The 27677-nt window shown below is 40.8% G+C and overlaps 2 protein-coding genes across 2 annotated transcripts; one reads left to right on the plus strand and one right to left on the minus strand.

Annotated features, from left to right (window-relative positions):
* Nucleotides 1-4286: 4286 nt before the first annotated feature.
* On the minus strand, nucleotides 4287-12181 carry LOC120536859 (zinc finger protein 239-like). Its single transcript, XM_039765381.1, has 2 exons — nucleotides 11471-12181; nucleotides 4287-6314 (listed from the first exon to the last, which is right to left on the minus strand). Exons 1-2 carry the CDS (start codon nucleotides 11871-11873, stop codon nucleotides 5434-5436), a joined length of 1284 nt encoding a protein of 427 aa, XP_039621315.1. The 5' UTR covers nucleotides 11874-12181; the 3' UTR covers nucleotides 4287-5433.
* Nucleotides 12182-17979: 5798 nt separating this feature from the next.
* On the plus strand, nucleotides 17980-26134 carry LOC120536842 (zinc finger protein OZF-like). Its single transcript, XM_039765358.1, has 2 exons — nucleotides 17980-18444; nucleotides 24085-26134. Exons 1-2 carry the CDS (start codon nucleotides 18237-18239, stop codon nucleotides 25527-25529), a joined length of 1653 nt encoding a protein of 550 aa, XP_039621292.1. The 5' UTR covers nucleotides 17980-18236; the 3' UTR covers nucleotides 25530-26134.
* The last annotated feature ends 1543 nt before the right edge of the window (nucleotides 26135-27677 follow it).

The following is a 27677-nucleotide window of genomic DNA, read 5'->3' on the forward strand; positions in this document are numbered from 1 at the left end:
CTGGCCCCCAAACTAGAGGTACTAATGGCAACGGTAAATCTGTAGGAATCGTCTTTGAAGCTCAGCATCGGGAGTGTTTTTGACGAACGTTACAATTTTTTTTAGTAATGTGAAGTGTAGTCCGAGCTGATTTCATAAATCACGAAGAGGAAATATATGTCTGGAAGAAACACAAACCGAACTGACACATTTTATTTTGACAATTCGGCGGTTTCTGATTCGGCTCCAGACTCTCAAGGCTCCACTGCACAGTGACCTATCACTGTTGACTCTGACGAGAAAAGTTTTTTTTTTTTTTCATCTTTAAAGTTGATAAAATTTTTCTTGAGATCTACTATGTGCCAGGAGAGGCTTTCAGCAGAGCTCAAAGTTTGAGGGTCTTTGGACTTGGAGCACCGTAGCGATTGCATTTGATGTAGCCAAAGCCCACAAACAGTGACTTTAAAAGATACAGTAATACCTTTCCTATAGCCGTTTTTATTGGTTTTATTTCTATTATGTGCACTTTAATTTTTATATATTATACAATGTGCAATTTGTATTTAGACTTTTTATTACCGGGGCAGCAGGGTGGCGCAGTAGTAGCGCTGCTGCCTCGCAGTAAGGAGACCTGCGGGTTCGCTTCGCGGGTCCTCCCTGCGTAGAGTCTGCATGTTCTCCCCGTGTCTGCGTGGGTTTCCTCCCACAGTCCAAAGACATGCAGGTTAGGCGCATTGGCGATCCTAAATTGTCGCTAGTGTGTGCTTGGTGTGTGTGTGCCCTGCGGTGGGGCTGGCGCCCTGCCTAGGGATTTGTTCCTGCCTTGCACCCTGTGTTGGCTGGGATTTAGTTCTGATTAATTTTTTGTAAATAGTTTTATATGCAATATATTTGTTTAAATAAAAAAGAGAAGCGCGATGGACGCTGTGGGGGCATAGGGGAGAAGCCGCTAATGTGACACCCTTTCCATTTTTTCCTTTTGTTTTGGAAAGTTTCTTGGAGAGGAAAATAAAAGCTTCTGATTTGACGTTCATTTACACAACGCTGATAACAACGGATTGCAGTCGGTTGCACGTATCCATGACCTTATGCGACTACACTCTAAAACAGGGATTCCCAAACTCGGTCTTATGGACCCGCTGTGGCTGTAGGTTTGTATTCCAACCAAATGCACAATTAGCGATAATAATTGATCTAATTTATTTAGATGGTCTTTTTTCCCTTCTCTTATTCTGCCTTTAGGAAAGCACAACATTTTTACATTTATAAGAGATTTAGAAAAATGTCTACTTTTGCTCTAAATGCTTACCTCTCTTTTGTTGTCATATTGTTTTCTTATTGTTTTGTGCAGTTTGCACCCTTCATTGTATCCTAATAATGATAATTAAAACAAACAGAACTGACAGCCAGGTAAACAACACTGAATGATGAAAGGCTGCAATAACTTTAGACTAATAAACAGATAATAAATTAAACAATTAGAACACCCGGAATAGCAGAATGCAAATCAGGCTGAAAATCGTTAACCAGTAAAAAAATATTCCACTGCAAGTGTTTAGTACATTTTAATAAAAATTTACCAAACTTAGTTTTGTTATTTCTCCATTGACCCCAAAACACAGAAAATTGGAAGTACCAGCTCACTTAATTGGGCCAGGAGTCCAATTAAAAAACAGAACATGGTTGGAACAAAAACCAAAAGACACAGGGGGTCCTCAGGACTGAGTTTGGGAACCCCTGGTTCTGTAATGGCACTTTACTGGGCCGGGTGCTTCTCCCATTGGACTGTGAAGAGTTCTTTGCATGTAAAGTTGGTTCTTGGAACTGGAAGTTTCTAATATGTGGACAAAACAGAAACCTGTAACGTATAGTAGGCTATGGATAATAGGAGAAGGAGGAGGAGGAGGAGGCTAGAAGCACACACTGATACAGTGCATTGCCTCACCCACCACATGACAAACCAACTCAGGATACCAACTCGCTCTCTCTCTCCACAAAACCCACTAATTAAAAAGCATTCTTCTGAGCCACCAAAGAAGAGAGCAACCATGCAGCTACCTAATCAGCCAATCACGTGGCAGCAGTCCAATGTATATAATCATGCAGCTGCATCAGTAATGGTAACTTTAAACATCAAAATAGCGGAATCAAATGTGATCTCAGTGTTGTCCACCATGGTGCCAGATGGGCTGGTCGGAGTATTTCTATAACTGCTGATCTCCCGAGATTTTCACACACAAAACAATCAATCACCGTCTGAATGCCACAGCCTGTTTGGGTATGTGCATCTCTTCACGGCCACAATTTACCCATCTTGTAATGGCCACGCCCAACATGACAATTCACCGACGTCACAAGGCAAAAGTCCTCTCAAACTGGCGTAAACTGGTCTCCGCTCCAGCTCCACGTCTCGGTTGTTTGTTCCATAGCTAAGCGACTGACTGTACAGAAGTTGAAGCGCACTTCCCCTTCTTGTCCACTAGATGTCACCCAAATACGCGTGTCACTATTCAATTGTGCGCGTTGCGAGTCCATTTTATCGACGCCTTCGACTGTTCTGAAGCCCTGGATTAGTTTTTTTGTGCAGGGTTCCCTTTTTAGGACTGAAGATTTTTAATTCCCTTAGCCTCTCATTGGTGTGTGAGTGGTTGCCCTTCATGGCACAGCTTTTAGCGCGGCTATGTCGTTTTGGCCGTTTGGAAACATTAACTGAATGTATGCCTCCTGATGCTGCCCACACTCTAAAGCACGAAATCCAATATTTTTTATAATATGACCACATATTTTTTACTTGATTTTTCATTTTGACTAAATGATGAGAACGTAGCATCAATATCAACCATTAAATCATTTCCATAGACTGCTAGTTTATGTACATATGTAGCTGGCAGCCAGTGCCTGTCTATGATATTTTCCCAGATAAAAGGCACATAATATAACATAACAGGCTGTTTATTCCAATTAATGTTTGCAGTGGAGCTTGAGCCTGTCCCAGCAGCACTGGGGGCGATGCAGGAGACAACCCTGGATATGGTTAATGCCACCACAGGAAAACAAGGTCTGCCAGTTTAGAATCACCAGTGAACCAACAATGGATCCACAAAGTTTTCAGATTCTGCACGCTTTATTCTGCCGTGGATTGACTTTTAAGGGGATACATTTGCTATTTTTGTCTAACCCATAATGTCAAAGTGAAAATACATTTTCAGAAAGGTTGGCAAAAACTGAGATCTATCATCCCTAGAAGTAATCGGACCCTTTGCTGTTGCACTCCAGATTGTGCTCAGGTGTTGTGTTCCTGTGTGCTTCAATTATCCTTGTGATGCACCCAGAGCTTGACCGAAGTCCACCTAAGGCCCATTGAATTGACCAGATATCATTTACAAAGGCACACACTTGTGTATAGAAGGTCCAGCAATTCAAATGACATGTAAGGACAAAAAAAAAAAACAAGCCATGAAGTCCATGGGACTCTCTGTAGACCTCCAAGACCAAATTGTGGTGAGTTGTCAATCAGAGTCAAGTAGTACATTTCTAAAGCTCTGAGTGTTTCCAAGAGCACCAAGAAGTCTGGAACCACCAGAACTCTTCCTTGATCTCTTCCTGATCTTTGCGGTGACCAAGAACTCATTGGTTCTGTGATGGGACAAATATCTCACAAACACTCCATCAATCAGGTGTTTATGGTAGAGTGGCAAGATGGAAGCCACTCTTGAGTGAAATGTGGTGATAGCCCCTTTGGAGATTGCTGGCAGCCATAACACATACAATTCAGCAGAGGTTATCCACCTGAAACTAAGAATATTGAGGCCTGGCCAGTACTTGAATGGGAGACCAACCAGGAAAAGTTTTGGCTTCTGCTGAAAGAGATGTTGGTGAGGCGAGCAGTAGGTAAAACCCTGTGGACTGAATGTGTTCCCAGTGCAGTGATGGGGATGTTATGCTGTAAAAATGGTGCCATCCTTCAGATGAGATGTAAATCTAAGGTCATTAATGAGCCCCGGGCATCTTGTATAAAGAGTGGGATGTATCCCGATATCCAGGCTAAACTGACAACCACGGCCTAGTCATTCTGGCCTCCTTATGATTCCCCTTCACCAGCTAATAGCTAATGTGTGGTGAGTGTACTGTCACAAAATGGCTGCCATCGCATCGTCCAAGGTCACATTGTCACTTTTCCTTTCTGCTATGCCCCCTTCTCAAGCAATTTCTTTTAAGAAAGATGTGAACCTCAAAAACTTGATGGAGGGTGCTGCTACACACATTTTGCTTCATCAGCACTATTAAATAAATCATGACAAGTAAAAATGTGTGATACATTTTATTTCATTCAGGTATTTAATGGACTAACATTCCAAATAAAAATACATCTTAATGAACAAGTGTGAAGCAAAAAATTTAGATCATCCATTGAAGAAGAAAACATATTTTTCAACAAGTTCTTCCTTTTCAAATACTTCTTATACAGCTGTAAGAAAACGATACATATTAACCAAATATTTTTCAGTACTGAAGAGGTCAGATGGTGGCTCACAATTGACAATCCGAGGTACACATCTGAGAAAGGCTATTTGAACCACTGGGGAGGCTCCCTAGATGGATAAAAATCAGGACGAGCGAGCCGTGGACTGGTAATGCGACTTGGACACAGGCAGGGCAATGATGCACCTCAGCTGGGTTTATCTAACGATGAAAGACCAACAACATCAGGCAATGTGTCCAAGTGCTCCTAGAGCATAAACAAATAATACTGAAGCAGTAAGACTGCATGAATCATCCACTTTAAGTACATTTGGTCTGCCACTTCAGCCACTCTTTTATACTGTGTATATTTTACTAGTCTTTGAGAAATTAAGGTGACTTGGTTTAGCCCCTTCCAAAAAGTCAAACACCACCATCATTGTTAAATACTGATGGAACTGGAAAGTATGCCTGGTATGATCAGTAGTTGACTCTAAAGTACAGATTGACCATAAAGTTACATACATAATAGTGTAGTAAGATCCCTACTCTTAAGGCAAGATATCTACCAGTGTAGTAGGTACGATCACTAACCTTAAGGTAAGACACGTAATACTGTAGTAGGTATGATTACCACCCATAAGGTAACATACATAATGGTGTAGTAGGTAAGATCGTTAATCTTAAGATATGTACCAGTGTAGTAGTCAAGGTCACTAACCTTAAGGCAAGATATGTAACAGTAGAGTAAGTATGATCGCCATTGAAGCTGACTCCAAACTGTAGTGTTGCCTTTATGCTTAAATTGCCTTTACTTGATAATTAAATTTTCAAAGACAATACTGGGAATGAAACATAAAATAATCTGCTTTTCGATTGCTCTGCATACAAGTCTTTGCTGCTGTGGATACCAATGTCTTAATGTAGCAGTTTTCACTTCCCTTCTAAATTCTCAAATGTGTTTTAGAGCTCTCCAACTGCACAGTCGATTCTTCAGTATGGCTTTTCACTTTCATGAATATTCATGTGTTTTTTAAGCTGACCCAGCCATGTGAACACTTGATTACATTCTGTACACGTATAGCGCTTTTCCCCAGTATGAACCCTCTGGTGATCCTTGAGGTTTGAATTCCGGCTGAACATCTTGCCACATTCAAGGCACTGGTAGGGCTTGTCTCCGGTGTGAATGCGCATGTGTAAGCTCAGGTGTGTGCTTTGATTGAACGTCTTTCCACATTCCAGACAACGGTACGGTTTATCGCCCGTATGGATCCTCATGTGTTTCTTAAGGATGGAGTCGAGAGCAAACGTCTTCCCACATTCACTGCATCGGTATGGACGGTGCCCTGTGTGAATCCTCTGGTGGACAGCAAAGTGTGCGCTTTGACTGAACGTCTTTCCACACTCGTCACAGCGGTACGGTTTTTCTTGCGTGTGGGTACGCAGGTGTAAAATGAGGTTTGAGGAAACGCTGAAGGCCTTTTCACATTGTGTACATTGATATGGTTTATCCACTATATCACCTGCACACCCATGCACATGCTCCATTGAGGGCATACTTCTCTGTAGGGCATCCAGATGGGCTTTGTTGTTAGAATTTGATAGAATGACTGCATATGACACAATGGGCTCTGCCTCACAAGCCTCCTCTTTAATGGCAATGAACCCTTCTTCATTCTTAATATTGACCGGCACCTGTTCCATGTTGTTCTCCAGAATCCCACAAACAATTTCCTCATCATCATCTTGACAACTGTACTCTGAAGTGCCAGCTGCAGATCGCAAAGAACCCATCTCCATTGTTTCAGTCACACAATCCATCTCCAAGGGTCCACCAGAGGGCACCACATCCTCTATTGATTTTTCAGGCAGACCTGTGCGAGAAATGATAAAATGAACAGGACACGTGTCATTAATGGACATGCTTAAAGGGGGTGTCATCTTACTGATAAAGTCAAGTTTCTTATTAGGCTGCCCTTTTGCTTTGATGCAACTGAAATTGAGAAGGGTCCAGCTGCAGACCGTTAGCGACAGGCCCCTCTGGGGCTCCTTTAGCCACAGGACCCTTGGCTAAAGGTGACAGCGACGTAAGTTTGGAGGGTCCGCCTTCTGTTACAAATGGAAGTGACGTCGATGTTCAGTGCTCTTGAATGTCATTACTTTTTTTTATTAGGTTTCTTTGCCTGATCTTTTGTAAAACTAGGGGGCTTTGCCCCCAGCTTGTTTCACTCGTCAACCCCCAGGCCTGTGCTACGTGCTAGCCTCTTTGCGGTTCTGCCGCTCACGTATGGGGATGCAGATGTACAATTTAAACAGATTGTTATTTTCATGGAAATTGTTACATATGCATAACAGAACTATTTTACATTACAGAAAGTAATTAACCATATTAAAACGCAATAAACTGAAAGTAAATTATGTTTCATGTTGCGTTAGAGGTATTCGTTGCGTTTTACGATTTTGTTCCGTTTGGCTTTGAAATTAACATACAAATACTTTTTAAACTTACACAATTACTGCTCTTATGTACACTTACTGTAGTGCTGCATGGGTATTATGAACTATCATATCTGTAATGTTTATTTAGTCGACAGAAATATGTTTGGTAGGAATGTAAGTTAAATTTAGTCATAATTGCATAAATTTTTCTTCACCATAGAAATTTAAAGACTAAATTCAACTTACATTCCTACCAAAGATATTTCTGTCAACTAAATAGAACCTACTTAAATCCAAATTCTAGCTATTTAGCTGTTGCCTGCCTGTCTAGATAAGTCACCCTTGTTTCGCTCTTACTTTACTTTAATCATGGCTACTCGCGAAAAAATTAGAACATGGAAGGAGGATTACACTGAGTATGGCTTTACCAAAGCAATTATTGATAGCGAATAAAGTATCCATTATTCATAAAGCTTCAATTGGTGATCTGTTTTTCTGCATTAACCTCATATTTTTTCATAGATTTTCTCAAACCAAGGGGGTGCGAGGGTAAAATGAATCGGGAAGCGCTGAAATATATATATTGAATATATTGAAATAGTTTTACTGTCAAATAATACAAACAGTACATGGCACGTGTTTCACCCTAATTCTGGGCTCATCAGGTGTACACACTCACTGCACCCCCTCTCAGGAATCGAACCTTGGATGTCAGTGCTAGAGGCGAAACCTCTCGTGTTGTGCCATGGCATGTGGTTCGTTTATCTGACAGTATGTAGATCGGGGTGTGTATATATATATCTATATCTATCTATCTATCTATATATATATATATATAGAGAGAGAGAGAGAGAGAGAGAGAGATCTATATATCTATATCTATATATATATATATATACAAACCTGATTCCAAAAAAGTTGAGACACTAAACAAATTGTGAATAAAAACTGAATGCAATGATGTGGAGATGGCAAATGTCAATATTTTATTTGTAATAGAACGTAGATGACAGATCAAGCGTTTAATCCGAGTAAATGTATCATTTTAAAGGAAAAATATGTTGATTCAAAATTTCACGGTGTCAACAAATCCCAAAAAGTTGGGACAAGTAGCAATAAGAGGCTGGAAAAAGTAAATTTGAGCATAACGAAGAGCTGGAAGACCAATAAACACTAATTAGGTCAATTGGCAACATGATTGGGTATAAAAGAGCTTCTCAGAGTGGCAGTGTCTCTCAGAAGCCAAGATGGGTAGAGGATCACCAATTCCCACAATATTGCGCAGAAAGATAGTGGAGCAATATCAGAAAGGTGTTACCCAGCGAAAAATTGCAAAGACTTTGCATCTATCATCATCAACTGTGCATAACATCATCCGAAGATTCAGAGAATCTGGAACAATCTCTGTGCGTAAGGGTCAAGGCCGTAAAACCATACTGGATGCCCGTGATCTCCGGCCCTTAAACGACACTGCACCACAAACAGGAATGCTACTGTAAAGGAAATCACGGAATGGGCTCAGGAATACTTCCAGAAACCATTGTCGGTGAACACAATCCACCGTGCCATCCGCCGTTGCCAGCTGAAACTCTACAGTGCAAAGAAGAAGCCATTTCTAAGCAAGATCCACAAGCTCAGGCGTTGTCACTGGGCCAGGGATCATTTAAAATGGAGTGTGGCAAAATGGAAGACTGTTCTGTGGTCAGGCGAGTCACGATTCAAAGTTCTTTTTGGAAATCTGGGACGCCATGTCATCCGGATCAAAGAGGACAAGGACAACCCAAGTTGTTATCAGCGCTCAGTTCAGAAGCCTGCATCTCTGATGGTATGGGGTTGCATGAGTGCGTGTGGCATGGGCAGCTTGCATGTCTGGAAAGGCACCATCAATGCAGAAAAATATATTCAGGTTCTAGAACAACATATGCTCCCATCCAGACGTCATCTCTTTCAGGGAAGACCCTGCATTTTTCAACAAGATAATGCCAGACCACATTCTGCATCAATCACAACATCATGGCTGCGTGGAGAAGGATCCGGGTACTGAAATGGCCAGTCTGTAGTCCAGATCTTTCACCTATAGAGAACATTTGGTGCATCATAAAGAGGAAGGTGCAACAAAGAAGGCCCAAGACGATTGAACAGTTAGAGGCCTGTATTAGACAAGAATGGGAGAGCATTCCTATTTCTAAACTTGAGAAACTGGTCTCCTCGGTCCCCAGACGTCTGTTGAGTGTTGTAAGAAGAAGGGGAGATGCCACACAGTGGTGAAAATGGCCTTGTCCCAACTTTTTGGGATTTGTTGACACCATGAAATTCTGAATCAACATATTTTTCCCTTAAAATGATACATTTTCTCAGTTTAAACTTTTGTTCCGTGATTTATGTTCTATTCTGAATAAAATATTAGAAGTTGGCACCTCCACATCATTGCATTCAGTTTTTATTCACGATTTGTATAGTGTCCCAACTTTTTTGGAATCCGGTTTGTATGTATGTATATATATATATATATATATATATATAGATATAGACAGCAACACTCATAACAGTGACAAAACAATTACTTTGACAATCATGTTAGGGTATTTTAAAAATGTTTCCTAACCTTTTTTGTTACTTCTTTAATGCACTACTTCTCCGCAGCGAAACATGGATATTTTGTTAATTCTTTCATATACTTACATAATTCAAATTTGTTGACTTTTAAATTTATTTATTTACTAGCACAAAAGTAATTGTGTCACTGTTATGAGTGTTGCCGTCATCAAGGATTTGATTATCATTATTTCTTTCAATCAGGTTCGTATTTGGAGGATGTGTTGTGTTCAAGTTACATTCCGTGTTTGTCAACCGTTGTAAAGATAACTTTCCCAGTCCTGCAAAGTCAGTTCATGTGAGCCACTCGGAGTACATGCATCTAAGCTTCTCAGCTGTGCTTGTGCTATCTCGTGCGATCTTGTGATGTCCACGGCTTTATTTAATGTTAGCTCAGACCCGGCACTTAAACGTTTCTCTCGCACTTTTGCTGAGTTTGTGCCAAACACTATTCTATCCCTGACCATCTCATCTTCGTTTGCATAAGCAAAGTCCTTCACCAGCAATTTTAATCCCATTACAGCAATTTTAACTCTGTTACAAAGTGATCAAAAGTCTTGTTTATACCCTACGTCCTCTCATTAAACTTGTATCTCGCGAATCTTGTATTCGTCTTAGGCATGACAAACCCCAGCGGCAGCGTGTCTATGAACTTAATATAAACTTTAGGATTACACAGTGCTTTGTTTCAGCAGTAGCTGCACTTATGAATATGCTTGCATGCATCACTCGCTTCATATTCTTTTGCTGCCTTTTCAATTGTGTAATGTGTTTTTTTGAACAGGTTTCATTCACCTAAGTGATCAGTACCCAAATCGGTACTTGTGAATCTAAGATGTTTAACAGGCATTCCCGGTATTAAGTTGTGGATTTGCCTGCGAATATTTAGCATCAGCGTGTCTATGAACGTAATTTAAACTTAAGCTTTACACCTTGCTTTCCTATTGATATGTGTACAAAGGCTTGTTCAGCGTCAGAGGGTTTTCGCAGTAGCTGCACTTATGAATATGCTAAGCACAGTCCTTCACCCGTGAATATTTACCTTATATGGGCAGGCACTCAATTACGTGGGAGGCATGATGATGCGGGACACAACTCCGCCTCACACGGCAACCAAGCTGCAGGCTATAGCCGTATATATGGACAAAAGTAGGTTCCAGTTATGACCGTTACGCGTAGAATTTCTAAATGAAACCTGCCTAACTTTTGTAAGTAAGCTGTAAGGAATGAGCCTGCCAAATTTCAGCCTTCCACCCACACGGGAAGTTGGAGAATTGGTGATGAGTCAGTGAGTGAGTGAGTGAGAGTCAGTCAGTCAGCGAAGGCTTTTCAAAATGAAACCTGCCGAATGAGCCTGCCAAATTTCAGCCTTCCACCTACACGGGAAGTTGGAGAATTAGTGATGAGTGAGTCAGTGATGAGTGAGTCAGTGAGTGAGTCAGTGGGCGCTTTGCCTTTTATTAGTACAGATTAGGATTGCGTTTTTCCTTTGACATCTTGCAAAGCACTTTCAGCTACAGTATATGTATTTAAGAAAGTGTGATATAGAAATAAATGTTGTTGTTGTGGCACCAGCAATCGCCTATCTTTGGACCGTGAGAAAAAAACGGAGAATCCTCACAAAAATTCGTACTAACATGGATAAAACATGCAAACTAAAGGCACAGATCATTCGGGACTTGAACAACAGTATCGGGAAGTTCACGTAAACTTCACCTTTCCTGTCGTAGCGCTAAAAGAATTCTTTCCGAAATTTATTTTCAAACAACTGTGGTTTGACAACCTGTTTAAGCTCTCTATGAACAGAAACATCCTGAAAACGGAAAACTGACTAGTATTATTTTCACTAAGAGCATGAAGGACGATCGGAAACGTGCTTCTGCTGCTTTTTTTTTTTAATCCAAACAAATAAAAACCAGAGCACGTCAGGTCGCACTTTTGTCACCCGCCTGGTACGTGAAGCGCCGCACTTCTGCGTGGTCATTTTTAGACGTACCTTGAATGTTTCTTCGACTCCGTAAGCTCGCGTTTCTTGATTCTGGGACATTGTGCTCAGCACTCCTGATAGAGAGCCCCCGTCGGTCCATCTGTTCGTTGTATTCGGTTGATTGACCGTTCAGTGTGCACTGCTGGACTCCGAGACGATCTGTTGTTGCTGCTTCTGTTGTTCTCCTGTCTTTAGGGGGTCGGGAAAGGTCATCCCCGTCCGCCTGGTATAGTTTGCGCCGGCATGTTTCCAACTCCAGCTTCAAGATTTCAATCTCCTTCTCTTTGGCTAGCTGGAACTCAATGAAACGCTCATCCACAGAGCGGATAAACTCGCATAAGGCAGCCTCCAAAGCTGCCCTGAATGATGCGAATTGCTCCGGAAAGGCACCGGCAGACGATACTCTTTCCATGGCAACTTTATCAGAGTGCTATTAGATTCCGGTAATATTCCGATTCTCCGTTCAGTCCAAGCTGCTCATGGGCGCACTGAGATCACAAGTTCCTTTTCATTTCTTTTTCTTAGCCCCTTCTGTGACGTCTCCTGACGAGCAGTTCGTGTTGGTGAATCACAAGAATCAATCCAATGAAACCAAGTATATGTGCGTAATAAGAGAAACGCCCCTCCGTAAACTGTCCAATAGAATTTCAGAATACCACCACTAATCCTCTTTACAGAATGTACAGATACATGTATTTCGCACCCACTTGGGGTTATTCAATAAAATGTGGCGGAACCGAGTCACGCGGCATCAGATTATCCAATAAAATCACACGAGCGAGAACATTGGCGCATGTACTCCCTGTACCCAATATAATTATGGCATACTGGAACGTACTTAGCTGAGCTGCCCAATAGAATCATGCAGTTCAGGATTCTGGTAGTCGTCACTTGCATAGACATATATAGATAGAAACTGCGTTGCCCAGTCGACACGATACGCCAGCTCATCCGCCATATTGCGAGTGGCAAAAATGCCATTTAAACTAATACAGGTAGACGTGGAAACCGGCTTTTCTGATGAAAAAACAATAACGTTTAAAACAGTATCACTTACATACAACAGATTTTGGCGAATCGTTTAAATGCAATTATTCATATCCATTTATACACTAATAATGGCAATTATTACATAATAACAATAATTATAATATTATTATTATTATTATTATTATTATTATTATTATTATTATTATTATTATTATTATTATTATTAAATAAATAATTCCTTCCATATAAGTAACATTTCTCGGACTGCCTTCTTCCATTGTCCTATTCTTACACAACACAGTACTGAAGTACTGATTAATGCCCTAGTCACCTCACGTATAGATTATTGTAATGCTATTCTATCTAGCATCACACAAAAACGTATCCATCGTGTACAACTTCTTCAAAATTCTGCTTCCAGGATAATAACCTGCTGTTCTAAATCCACTGAACATATTACACCTATTCTCTTTCAACTTCACTGGCACCCTGGTCACTACTGAATACAATACAAAATACCGCTCTTAACATTTAAAGCTCTCCACAGTCTTGCTCCCCCACTAACTCACTGATCTCTTCCAGACTTACACTCCCTCTCGCTCACTCGGATCCTGTAATGTGAGAGTATTCAGTCTGGCAATATGGTGCAGCCTTAGTTTGTGTAAGACAGATACAACTAAAGACATGAGCATAAAATGATGGTTGTCAATTTTAAACTGTGTTTCCTCAATGTGCTCCTTGAGAAAAAACACATCATCTGAACCAATCTCAGCCCAAACAAACTGATTGATCAAAGATACACTGACAGCGTGCCCTAATGTTGACTGTCGGATAACACGCTCAGCTACTTTGACCACCTTGACTGGACCCTCAGAAGGAATCATCAAACCTCCTTTCTTTTTTAATGTGAACGAGTGGTAGCTTTGATCATATGATGCCTGTGAAGCATCTGTTGCCAAACTAGCATGGCACACATCATAGGAAGGCTTTCTCAAAATCTTGTCCAAGGGCTACCTCCCACTGCTTCCTGAGGTGGATTTCTTTGGTAAACCTTCAAAGTTTGAGAAATACTAACAGCTAACAACAATCTACATAGTTAATGACTAAATACGTTTAGCCAAAACGTTGTTTGGAGGCTCACTTGAGCACATAAATGCATAGCTTTGTTAGCATAGCCTGTTGTAGCTAAATTTAAGATTATAAAATGGGATTTTCTAATGACCAAATATAACCAAAACAATTGTTCAGCCTTACCTATGAAATGTAATCCCCCGGGATCTGGTTTGGAGAGTACAGCGGTTTGTACAATCCCAAGTAGCACATGCGTGAGGCATCTTTATCCATTACTTCACTCCACAGCAGTGCCACTCGCAATATGGCAGCGACGTTGAAGTATGATGCTGCTGGTCATGCGGCGTCTAGTAATTCTATGTCTATGATCACTTGGGCTCTAAACATTTATTTTATCTGTGGTAGTTTCTTTGCCATCGCCGTCACTGCGTGTAGCAAATATAAATTATATATGAATCCATATGTAAGAATTAAAGCCAAAGCTAATTGTCATGAGACAAATAACCAGAAATCTCGCAGATTAAAAACGCAGAGATTACGAGGTGTCAGAGGCACTGATATGTTTGGTCCTTCACGAGAGAAGAAAGATTCCAATCCAATGTACGAATTTTGTAATGGTGCGCGCAAAAAAAGAACGTGAAAAGCATATGGTTTTCTTATGGGTGAAAATCTCCGAAGAATTTCAAGGTTTGTTGTTAAACATAGGAAATCCTTCTGTTTAAAACACAATCCTGCTAAAGCTATAACGAAAATACATCTGCTTACTGGAGCATTTACTTGCCGGACCCTACACTGTCAAGAGCCTACTTCACATCCAGTTAAAACCTTTAAATTGACTTTTATTTCAATGGTTAAGTTTACATATATTTAGTTTCAAATACATTATCGTCATTATTATTATTATTATTATTATTTCCACTGCACACATAAATAGAGGAAATAAACACCCTATCAACATCTAACGTGGTTCCATGTGCACTTACACTAAAAAATAATTCCTGTGCAATGTTGACATTACATAACCGACTAACTTACATTGACGTTACTTATTTTGCGTGTGATTTTATAGTAACAATAAATTACATTTCTTAAATGTTACCTTTATTAAAGTGCGTTCACACTTCGCTCCAAATCAGTTGTCGTTTCGTTACTTCGTTTCAACTTCCAGGTAATAAGGTTTCTTACGGATAATTTTCAAATCAAGGGACATCCCACAGACGTGTCGTGAACTTCTTTCATTGTGCAGAAACATTTCTCTTTTTCCCATGGGAGAAAACATCATGGCGGGTATTTGCGCAATGCTGCATTATGATTATTAAGTAAGCCTATACTTGAAAATTATTCGTTACTAAGTTTAGAGTGTGCAATAGAAACCAATTTCTGTTGATGGCACACACGGATGTGCTTCACTTTTATGACAGTATAGATTTATTACGTCATTTTCATTTAACTGTATGATGTTGCGTCTTTACTCTGCTGTAGCCACACTATGAACAAAATCTCCATTTCATTAATTTCAAATCACATATCTACTGTCTTAACACCGGTACATATTTGTTATTAATGTTTATTTTGGAATACTTAATTAACACTGACTAATATATAGCAATATGCTTGTCTGCACATTGAGAGGACGCACCGTACGCGCGTCGTATATTCATGTAAGATTTAGGACATTTGATCTCACAGAGAACTACTGTTCGGTTCTTGAAACCATCATTTGATGAGTTCTGATCGACCCGATCACATAAAAATTCTCAACAATCTGTGTTTTATGTAAAAATTGTCAACTGCTGTCCAATGGCACGCACGGAAACTCTTGATGCAGCTCTAATTGAGCGTGTAATTGGATGTGCGAGTCGTTTCATGTGTATATACATGCAGTATTTTGTCTGCGGATTTCTTTTTGTATTTTTATCGTTTAATTGCCCCAAGTCCTCGACTTATTATGCTATGAAAGATATTTCCCAACTGCCGACAGCAGACGCTCAGTGTAACAGCAAAATATCACGCATAGTGCACAGTATGTCATGTAGTTAAATTGGTCCTCCGCCTGACCACATTCAGACCTCACGCGTACCACCCCAAGGTTCCGTTAGTACCATACCGAGACCACCATTTCCGAGAGGCAGCGCCAGAGTGAGATTGGCGTTTACTGGACTTTCAGGGAAATCGCAAAAAACGGGTCCAAACGAACTAGAAGTATAATATATGTGCCTCACTTGCCCTGAATGAGATATTTTTCCGTACGTCGCTTAAATCATCCGAGATCAGATGCCTCATCTTGTATGAGTTAATGCCGGTGAAGCTCATTCGGGATAAGTCAGTTTTTCAAACGCAGCCGTGTAGTAGATTAGTCTAGCTGGATCTAATCATCCGAGATGAATGAGCGCTGATTGAAAAGCCCATATATATTGAGTCTAGAAAACATGACCAACAAGTCTTTGATAGGCTGTAACAAAATGACGAAAGAACGGGCACATTTTTTTTTCAAACAAGAGGAGCAGGACCTTTAATTCGAAGGATATGAAGAATTTCAAGATTTAATATGCACAAGAGGTAACACTGCAAAAGCAGCCCAAACCAGAAAAGATGGCTGGCAAAAAGTGGCTGACAAATTAAACGCTAAGTAGTGTGCATTGTACTTACTGAATGCAGCGTTTCATTTCTAATGTGTCAGATTAATTATTATTTAATATGTCATAATTACAGATTAAAAGTGAGCAAAAGGAGAACATGGGAACAGGTTAAAGTGAAGTACAAGAATATACTTCAAACTAGTAAATATTGGTATATAACTATTTAAAGAATTGTTGACATAATCATATATAATATAAAAAACATTAATGTTAAAGCTAATAAGAAGGCATCAAGCAAAAAACAGGTGAAGGTCCACGCGGTCCAGACCTAACCCCTACAGAAGAGTTGGCTCTCCAGCAAAATGCCCATCGCCCTGTTTCTGAGGGCATTTTTTTTTTGTTGGGTCAGTTGCAGGGAATGTCATACCCCTAGAACTTGTGTCTGACCAACGAGATATTGACGAAGGTCAAATATCTGATGAAGACACTGTGTCTGATTATTCATCAGGATGAGAGGTACATTTTCCAAATAATGTTTGATCAAACTCCACTCTGATCAGTCCCATGTGCCCCAATCACATTTGGAAATCCTAGGTAATGAGAATGTTAGGCTGATTGTGAGATTCTTTACGGAACTGTGGGTGCTTTTGCCTGTGTACCTGCAATGGCATGAAACACCTCTTTTATTGTCTGCACACACAGGTGTCCATGAAACACAACGAAAACCCGAAAGAAATATTTCAGAGCCAAACAGACTTTACGAATTGCCTGGCAAACTGCACTTTTAGATAGATTTTCCGCATCGCCAACAGTATATTAAAAAAGTGCCACTTGCAAAAAAACCCAAAGCAATGCATACTGTCTGTGTGGATGTGACAGCCCGACTTCACCTAGTTTGACTTCGAATATAAGGTGCTAATAAATCTTTGAGATACAATATTCCCCCTCGGCTAAAGTGGTATCTTTCGAAAAACAATTCCCTCCGGGAGCAATAAAGGATATTGCCAATCGCGCAAAACCCTCTTTATATGAAATTCTCTTCGTATAATTTGCGCACCGATATCAATTGGTCGCTCATTCATGAACGGCGAAGCCATGACTGAATCAGTTCCACTCACGGACACTGATTGAGTGTGTGATCTAATCCTTGTTTACATAGAACAGCAGGTTTGAGGATTAGGATGTGTTGCTATGACAACACTTCCAGCAAGAGTTACGAAAAACCGACAGATCCAGGATCAGGCCAAATCGTCAACAATTACATCCGGCTAAGCGAGTAATCCACGTACGAAAAATACCCCCTGGCCGCTCTTTTCCCAACAACTTCCCGACCAGTCGAGGGAGTTACAGCGCCTTTAGAAAGTATTCCGACAACCTTCACTTTTTCACATTTTGCTATGGTGCAGCCTTGTGCTAAAAAGTGGCAAAGTGAAAACAGAATTTTAGGAAGGCTTGCAAATGTATTTAAAAAAATATCAGAAGACATATGTCCAAACCACCTCAGGTTTCCGTTTTAATTGTATATATTCATTAATTTCATTACCAAAAGCCTATATTTTTGTCTTAATAAATAGTTGTAAGAAAGGATCTGCGAAAGCTTTGGAATTATCTGCATTCCTCTCCTGAAATGCAGCTGGGATCCGCTCCTCGAGCCATAGTAATAGATAAAAACACTGCGGTTAAACAAACTATTTATTTCCATACTTTTGTTCAATATATCGTTTACATTCTGAAGGTGAAAACGTAAAAGTATCCTAAGATTGCCAATCCATCCATTCATTCATTCATTCATTCGCTGCCTGGTGGGCTTGTTTTGTTTACATCCCGTCGCGTCAGTTAAACGTCATCGCGTGAGCTCATCAGGAGCGACGCCCCAAACAAACGTGGATGGGAAAGCGTCGGGATTGTTAAAAAAGCAGAAGGCAGCTTCTTATCCACGTTTACAACGCGGCCCCCACGTGCCTACACTACAACAGTTTATTTCAGTAGTGGGGCTTGTTTTGCTATAAACCGTTAGCTTCGTTTTTGCTCAGTAAAAACAAACTCTGGACGGCGAGCATAACAAAACAAGAGGTTCGTTTCGTCCGCCCCACGCCCATTTGTCAGTAGTGACAGACGAAGAGTTTCTGCGCGAGATGGCCATTGAAGTGAAGAAGCCAGGAACACTGAAACTGCAACTGGAACTAGAACGCGACCAGCATGACAGAGGAACTGTCGTGGAGGGCTTCAGCAACCCACCTATGAATCCCGCCGGATCCGCCGCCGGCATCAGAGCGAGTGGAGCAGCCGAGGGTGCGGAGATCGACGGCGAAGTGGACGAGCAGCTCTTGCCACCTGTCACAGGTAGACGACCTGGACAAAAGAGCCGAAAGAAATGGGAGTAGATGGGCAGCTTGTCGCGTGCTAATGGTTACGTTAGAGATGCGTTAACAGCATTAAACGGTTCGAGCCACAGAATCGCAGCTCCGTTGACATGGGTTCTATTTCTTATGTAAGATTATTCGAACCAAAATTAATTTCACTACGTGCATAGGCAGTATATTGCAACGTAGTTTAACACAAGACATTGCATTTAATGTTGGCACAGTGTTATCTTGTAAGCAAATTTCTAGTTAGTTTAAAATGCAATGCAAAAGTCTATTGCGTTTTAAATCATATGGAGGAATATTTCGGACAAAATTAAATAAATAAATGCGCACATAAATAAAAGTACTGTGAAATGTGAGCATAAATAAATAAAAGGGGCATGAAACGAGTGCCTAAATAAATAAATATGTCGTGAAATGAGAGCATAAATAAATAAATGTGTCATGAAATGAGTGCCTAAATAAATAAATATGTCGTGAAACGAGAGCATAAATAAATGTGTCACGAAATGTTTTTTGTTGCTTATTTATTTATTTAATTTTGTCCGTAACATTATTCCAAACCATCATGAAATAAAACTGTCACTTTCACTCGTCAAAGTTGAGAGGGTGGGCTCTAGCACACCCTCTAGTTACTGATTGGTGAATCGATAGCACAAGAATTAGGCTAATTAGAAAAATGCTTACTACTGCCGATTAAATGGATTCTGTCGAAGATATTACGTATTTCAGAGAGAGAATTGAAGATTTATCGGAAGAAATTGCAATGTTGGCGGCCCTTTTAGACTCCGATATACCTGTAGATGAAACTATTTTTGAAAGTATCAAAGAACTCGTGGAAGGGACTCGACTGCACTCCAGTTCAGGTGACGCAGTTCCCTGCTCTGGACGCCCATCCTTTGACATTCCAGTCAATAGAACACTTTCTGTTATGCGGTTTTAAAGTACGACCGATTACAGATCTACAGTGCATCCGGAAACTATTCACAGCGCATCACTTTTTCCACATTTTGTTATGTTACAGCCTTATTCCAAAATGGATTAAATTCACACAACACCCCATAATGACAACGTGAAAAAAAGTTTACTTGAGGATTTTGCAAATTTATTAAAAATAAAAAAAATTGAGAAAGCACATGTGCATAAGTATTCACAGCCTTTGCCATGAAGCTCAAAACTGAGCTCAGGTGCATCTCGTTTCCCCTGATCATCCTTGAGATGTTTCTGCAGCTTAATTGGAGTCCACCTGTGGTAAATTCAGTTGATTGGACATGATTTGGAAAGGCACACACCTGTCTATAGAAGGTCCCACAGTTGACAGTTCATGTCAGAGCACAAACCAAGCATGAAGTCAAAGGAAAGTCAAAGACCTCCGAGACAGGATTGTCTCGAGGCACAAATCTGGCTAAGGTTACAGAAAAATTTCTGCTGCTTTGAGGTTCCCAATGAGCACAGTGGCCTCCATCATCCGTAAGTGGAAGACGTTTGAAACCTCCAGGACTCTTCCTAGAGCTGGCCGGCCATCCAAACTGAGCGATCGGGGGAGAAGGGCCTTAGTCAGGGAGGTGACCAGGAACCCGATGGTCACTCTGTCAGAACTCCAGAGGTCCTCTGTGGAGAGAGGATAACCTTCCAGAAGGACAACCATCTCTGCAGCAATCCACCAATCAGGCCTGTATAGTAAAGTGGCCAGACGAAAGCCACTCCTTAGTAAAAGGCACATGGCAGCCCGCCTGAAGTTTGCCAAAAGGCACCTGAAGGACTCTCAGACCATGAGAAACAAAATTCTCTGGTCTGATGAGACAAAGATTGAACTCTTTGGTGTGAATGCCAGGCGTCACGTTTGGAGGAAACCAGGCACCATCCCTACAGTGAAGCATGGTGGTGGCAGCATCATGCTGTGGGGATGTTTTTCAGCAGCAGGAACTGGGAGACTGGTCAGGATAAAGGGAAAGATGACTGCAGCAATGTACAGAGACATCCTGGATGAAAACCTGCTCCAGAGCGCTCTTGACCTCAGACTGGGGCGACGGTTCATCTTTCAGCAGGACAACAACCCTAAGCACACAGTCAAGATATCAAAGGAGTGGCTTCAGGACAACTCTGTGAATGTCCTTGAGTGGCCCAGCCAGAGCCCAGATTTGAATCCGATTGAATATCTCTGATCTCTGGAGAGATCTTAAAATGGCTGTGCACCGACGATTCCCATTCAACCTGATGGAGCTTGAGAGGTGCTGCAAAGAGGAATGGGTGAAACTGGCCAAGGATAGGTGTGCCAAGCTTGTGGCATCATATTCAAAAAGACTTGAGGCTGTAATTGCTGCCAAAGGCGCAAAGGCTGTGAATACTTATGTACATGTGATTTCTCAGTTTTTTTATTTTTAATAAGTTTGCAAAAACCTCAAGTAAACTTTTTTCACGTTGTCATCCTGGGGTGTTGTGTGTAGAATTCTGAGGAAAAAAATGAATTTAATCCATTTTGGAATAAGGCTGTATAACATAACAAAATGTGGAAAAAGTGATGCGCTGTGAATACTTTCCGGATGCACTGTATATGGTGTGTCGGAGAAGACGATCACAAGGCGAATGAGCCAGCTTGATATACGGCTGTATTAGTTTAGGTCCTTTGACATGGAATGCCCAAAGCAGCGCCAACTAATATTTTGAACTGAGTATTTAACCCTTGTTTACGAGTATAAAGTCAGGTGCATATTCGCAGCTACTTTTTCAAACAACTTTACAACTCTGATCAGTGGCAAACATTGTAACAATATGGCAATTTCTTCCGATAAATCTTCAATTCTCTCTCTGAAATGCATAATATCTTCTGCAGAATCCATTTCATCGGCAGTAGTAAACATTTTTCTAATTAATTCTTGTGCTCTCGATTCATCAATCAATAACCAGAGGGTGTGTTAGAGCCCACCCTCTCAACTTTGACGAGTGAAAGTGACAGTTTTATTTCAAGTCGTATTTCATGATGGTTTGGAGGAGTGTTACGGACAAGATTAATTAAATAAATAAATAAGTAACAAAAAACATATTTTGTGACACATTTATTTATTTATGCTCTCATTTCATGACATGTGTATTTATTTAGGCACTCATTTCATGACACATTTATTTATTTATGCTCACATTTCACAGTACTTTTATTTATTTGCGCATTTATTTATTTACTTATTTAATTTTGTCCGAAATATTCCTCCATACATAGGTGGCTCGTCATAACTAAAAGCAAAGCAAAACGTCTACCCGTGGTGTGTTGCATTCCGATTCAGCCAGAACTGAATGTAATCATATAACCAAGTAGCATCAAAGGTGGGGAAAGGGGCGTCCCACTTCTGAACGTTTCCGTATGGTGGCGGAGAACTTACATTTTATCACTTTAGATTAATTACTAGAAACGATGAGAAGTACTATGTCTCGCCTCTCGCTGAAAAACAATACTGTTAAGTGCGCTTCCGAAGTTCACCTTTGGCAAAACGCTTTAGTGTCATTAAACTGCACAAAAAAGATTTAAACGATCTCATCGGGCGTGGTGAATCCAAAAATAAATACGGAGCTGGTGATAATTTTCATGTGTTTTATAAACGCATTTAGTCCTTCATGCACCGTGAAGTAAATAGCATACATCGTAGTGCGAGCCCCTGAAAATCTGACGTGTGACCACTGCATCTCCCGTGTATTATCATGAACTTTTTGAGACTTACCAACGATGTTTATTGGGTTCACCTACTCTTGCCTTTGAAGATTAACACACACATAGCGATTCTATCCAAACAGAGTCTCGAGTGGTGCCAACTGCCAGCCACTCCACAATATTCCAACATAGGAAAAAGTGAAATAATCTTAAACAATATGCCAAATTTATTCTTTGTTAGTATGAAATCTGAGAAGGGATTATACAGTGAGTTTTAAAGAATTCACCTTAAGTGTATGGAAACTCTTGACTTCAGCTATGCCCATCTATACTAATCTTTCTATGTATCTTGCCAGCCATACTAACCTATCTACCTACCTTTAAGTCATCGGGTGCAGTAAATCCAATTCTAGTTCAGCTTTACAGTTTTGCTGTTTGTAAGCTCCACTTTAGTTATCTCTGTAACACATAAAAAGAAACATCACTGACACACAATACAGCATGCAATGAAATCTACTTTAAATACTTTAAAATTGTAGCTCCAGTGACACACAAAGATCAGAGTAGTAACAGAGCTAGATGTTAATTCTTAAATCGTAATTAAAAGACGTTAATTCTTTGTAGGTGAGCAGGTTTGCAAACCTGAGTTTTATTTATTTTATTTTTTTTGCAGTGTTATATTAATGAAACCAGTGCTGGTGTAGTGTGGACATATCGGATGTGTCTGCTAAAGGTAGAAAATCTGAGACAAAGTAAGATAAACTAACAGTTTAATAATAATAAAAAAAAACATACTGTAGCAACAAGTCACAGTGTCTTTAAAAATTCTGTAGTAATAACTAAGTTTTTGTGTGTGTGTGTGTGTGTCATGTACAAGAAATGCATCACCGACAGTTTATTGGGCTTCACTGGAGCAGTATTAAGAAGGAACAAAGTTGTAGTAGAATTCTGTTATTAAAAACACACACACACACACTATGCTGTAAGTCTGGGGTCACTGTATAATGTGCCTCCTAGTCTTTGTAGCAGTCAAGTTGCTGTCTGTACACACTTTTCCTGATGTGAATTTTTAAAAGTGCAAAGTGGTTGTTGCAAGTTTTGTAAGGATGTGCTGAATAAACTGGATGCTGAAACAAAAACAGAATATTATAAATATTAATTGCATAGCATAAGCCAACACAATAATGGGCATTTAACAAGCAATTGCTGTGGTTTTCCTTTAAGGGCAATTCCTTTTTGATTGTTCTTCACTTCTGTAATTTTTTTCTGTATTCTTTTCTACTATTCAAATAAATCATTCTTATATAAAGATGTTTCATTTGCGTGCTCTATACAAGCCAGGAATTGCCGGTGATCCTCTCCCTTTTGGGGAATTTTGAGCATACTGTATTTGGAACTTTGATTTTGAAGCCCAGTGTAATCTGAAGCCAGGCACTGAAGTGAATAATAGGCAGTCTTTTCATGCGCCTCTTCCAGGAAGGCTAGTGGGATTCAAGCCTGCATTCCTGGGTGTTTGTGAAGGCCTCTCAGTACTTTTTGGCCATTTTACATGGGTATTCATTACAGAGATAAGTCAAATTCAGTATCAGAGTTGAAGGCAGTGGTGTTCATTACTGACAGGTTCATGATGTGCCATCTAAATGATCTTTCACTGTATTCATGATCTGTTTTCAGGAATAGCACACAATGAACTGGTTTTCTTAATCACATGTGTAGTGTTTGCTCATCCTGACCATGTGTTTGTCTTCTGGTCTTTAGTCATCAGTAATATCACAAACCCTGTCAAATCAGCGCAGGACTTGGAGCATGTGAAATCATTTCAGTTGACTTATCAAAGATATCAGGCATTATAAACAACAGCATGAAATGTGTTGATTTTAGAGGAAGTTCGGTTACAAGTTCCACTCCAAGTGGTCTTCTCTAAGGGATGTTAACTTTATTAATTGACCTTTATTTGTTTTTATACCTCCGCAGGTAAACCAGGTGCTACTCTACCCGTCTTGGTTAAAAGGACTCATAAGAACGAGAAGCCGTTTGAGAAGCAGTGCCTTTTGGCAGCATTGGGATCCTCAGACACAGATCTTCATGAAGTTGGGAAGACAGTTGCTGAGGAAAGCTTGTGTCACTGTGAAGACGAGGACACCAAACTGAATATTATTCTGCTTGAAGACAATGAGATTGAGCAAGGCTCTTTCCATGTTAAAAAAGAGGATGGCGAGTCAGAATGTGCCCACATCAAAGTGGAGGTTGGTGAAAATGAGAAGGCATCAGATTTCAAAGCAGAGGCTACTGCCGTGTCTGAAGATCCCAGAAAAACCCCTGTGAAGCTGATCCGGGTTGGTCACCATCAGAACCGAGTGGAAAGTGAAGATGCTGAGGAGGAAGCAGAAGATAATTATATAAAGTGCCCAGTGAATGACAGGCCCGAAAAGCCAGTGACCTGCAATGTGTGTGGCCGGCGTTTCAAACACAAGGCCGGTATGCTGAGACACCAACGAGTTCATGGTGGGGAGAAGCCCTTCTCGTGTACCGAGTGTGAAAAGTCCTTCAGTCAGTTGTCCAGCCTGAAAAGACACCAAAGCATTCATCAGGGGGAGAAGCCTCACAGTTGTAATGAATGTGGGAAGAGCTTCAATCAGGTGTACAACCTTAAGGTGCATGAGAGAATTCACACAGGAGAGGAGCCGTACCAGTGCATGGATTGTGATAGGACCTTTAATAGCCTAATCAACCTTAAAACCCACCAGCGGGTCCACACCATCGAGAAACCGTTCAATTGTGCCGAGTGCGGCAAGAATTTTAGTCAGTTGGCCCATCTCAAAAGACACCACAGCATTCATCTCGGGGAGAAACCCTACAGCTGTGCTGAATGCGGAAAGACATTCAATCAGCTGTACAACCTTAAGGTTCACGAGAGGATACACACGGGAGAGAAGCCTTACATTTGCTCCCACTGTGGGAAGAGCTTCAATCAACTGATGAGCCTCACAAAACATCAGAGAATCCACACCGGGGAGAAACCGTATGTCTGTTCGGAATGTGGAAAGACGTTCAGCCAGTTGTCACATCTCAAGACACACCACGTTATCCACCAGATGAAGAAACCATACAGTTGTGAGGAATGTGGAAAGACCTTCAGGCAGTCTTCCCACCTCAAAAGACACCAGAGTATCCATCGGGGAGAGAAGCCCTTTAGCTGCCTGGAATGTGGGAAAAGCTTTAACCGCTCCACCAATCTAAAGAAACACCAGAGAATTCACATGAGGGGCAAGTTGTTCATTTGTTGCGAATGTGGCAAGACGTACACACATACGCCTCTCCCTGAATCAGACACCTTGGAGAAACCCTTCAGTTGTCCAGAGTGTATCCAGAACTTGGCATTTAAGCCAGTAGGGACATCACCTGATCTGCATTTCTGAAGAGCAAGTGCTGCTCTTGTCAGACAACAGGGACTTCTGCACATTTAGAATAAAGGCCATTTTACCCAGTTAGTCAAGCTTGGTTTTCTGGAATCTTGGACACAAGGCATTTGCATTTTTCCTTTATGGTACTGAAATGTTCATTGGTTGAATTAAGTGGGATGATTACTCTGTGACGTGGTTTTCAATATTTAGTGGGAAACAAGGGTCTGGAGGTGAATGTAGACATACTGGGGAAGGTCTTGTACTGCCGTGTCTTATCATGAATTAGGTGCCCGCATTTGGGTGATAAAGGGAACTAGTGCCTGCTAATTTAACATGAAATCAAAACATGCAGTTGGATTACAGTCCAAGTTAAGGTTGGGCAGCAATCAACACCACCAACTGGGCAACATCTGTAGCATCGGTGTGGCCATTGAGCACAGTTGGGTTTATGCTGTGTAGCTGTATTAATATTAAAGAGGTGTCACCATGGCTGACAGGGGCTTCAATACAATGTACAAAGTTTACTGAACCAGTTCTAGCCCAAGCCTCCACCTTTATTTTCTGGCTGTGTTGCTCTCATTACACTGTCGGACACTGATTTCTGTAATAAAAATGATTTGGTAAATGCAGTGCAGTGCCACAATGGCTTTGTCTACATCCGCTGTTAAACTAATTGCTATTAATTTTGCCTCTGTTAATACACACAGATAAAACAATGGGGCAGGCATTATAACCTCAGTGGCAACAGCTGTGTTTTACAAATCAAACGACTAACAGATATACACTGAAGAGCCAAAACATTCTGCACACTCCCATATGAAGCGAAAAATGTCAGGTATTGTGTAACAATGGTGTACATCAAGGCCAGGGATATTTTTGACAGTAAATGGACATTAGGTGTTTGTAGTTGATCTGCTGATTGCAGAAAGTGTAGGCCAGCATAAAGACTGGGGAGACTTTGACATGGATCAGAACATGTCGGAAACAGCAAGGCTCATGAGGTGCTCATGGTCCGCCATGGCGAGTACCTACCAACAGTGGCTCACTTGGGGGGGGCGTGTAATCATGAACTCCTGACAGAGTCATCAACGTCAGGGGATATCCTCTATGGTACATACTGACAGAAGGGCCACTGTGACACAAATCCCAGATAATTGAAATGATGGATACAGGAGTAATGTGTCACAACACGTGGCATATGAGACTGTACAGCTGCAGGCCTGTCCATCATCAAAAGTGACTACAAGGAGAATGTGAGCATCAGAGCTGCACCTTAGATCAATGAAAGATGGTAACCTTCTCCCAAGAATTCCATTTTCACTTGCAACATGTGGATTGTTGGGTGCTTGTGTATCATTTATGCTTTATGTAATGTTCTGCTAGGAAATGCTAGGTCTGGGCATTTATGTTGGCATCAATTTGGCACATACCATTTACCTAAACATCATTTCAGACTAGGTATGCCCCACTGGAATTGGCAATTTTTTAGCAGGATAAAGACTATACAAATTGTTTGGGAAAGCTTTGAGAAACATGATAAAGTGTTGCCCTGGCCTCCAAATTCCCCAGATCTCAATCCAGTCGAGCACCTGTGGAATATAACAACAATATGTCCAATCTGCTGCAACGCCACCACAAATCTAACAAGAGTTAGAAGATCTGCTGCTATCATCCTCATGCCAGATACTACAGGACACATTCAGAGGTCCATACCTTGGTGGGTTGAAGCAGTTTTGGAAGCACACAGATGTGCAATGCTATATTTAGCAGGTGGTTATAATGGTAGGCTCATCAGTTATACCATAAATGTATTGGGTGATCAAAATGCTGAGCCAAAAAGGTGTTTTATATGATGCTGCTTGTGTAAGTTTGGGTCCTGTGTACTGAAATACTTGAATTGCAAGCTTTTTTATGGTTTATACACTATATGTCTTGTTTCAGAGCATCAATTTGGAAAACCACCAATTTGGGTATCATAGTACCGGCCAAGGTGTTCTTGGACTTCTCCTTCATATGTGTACAGGTAAGATGGGCTCTAAAATTCCATCATGGCCAGACCTATCATAGAGGTAAACCCAAGGTCGGGGTGGTCTTTAACGTCAATGACAGAAAATACTTCCTCCATAGATAAAGTCCTAATGGTGAATCAGAGATTGATGGTGC

The sequence above is a fragment of the Polypterus senegalus genome, chromosome 10 (genome assembly GCF_016835505.1).
Source record: "Polypterus senegalus isolate Bchr_013 chromosome 10, ASM1683550v1, whole genome shotgun sequence".
NCBI lineage: Eukaryota > Metazoa > Chordata > Cladistia > Polypteriformes > Polypteridae > Polypterus > Polypterus senegalus.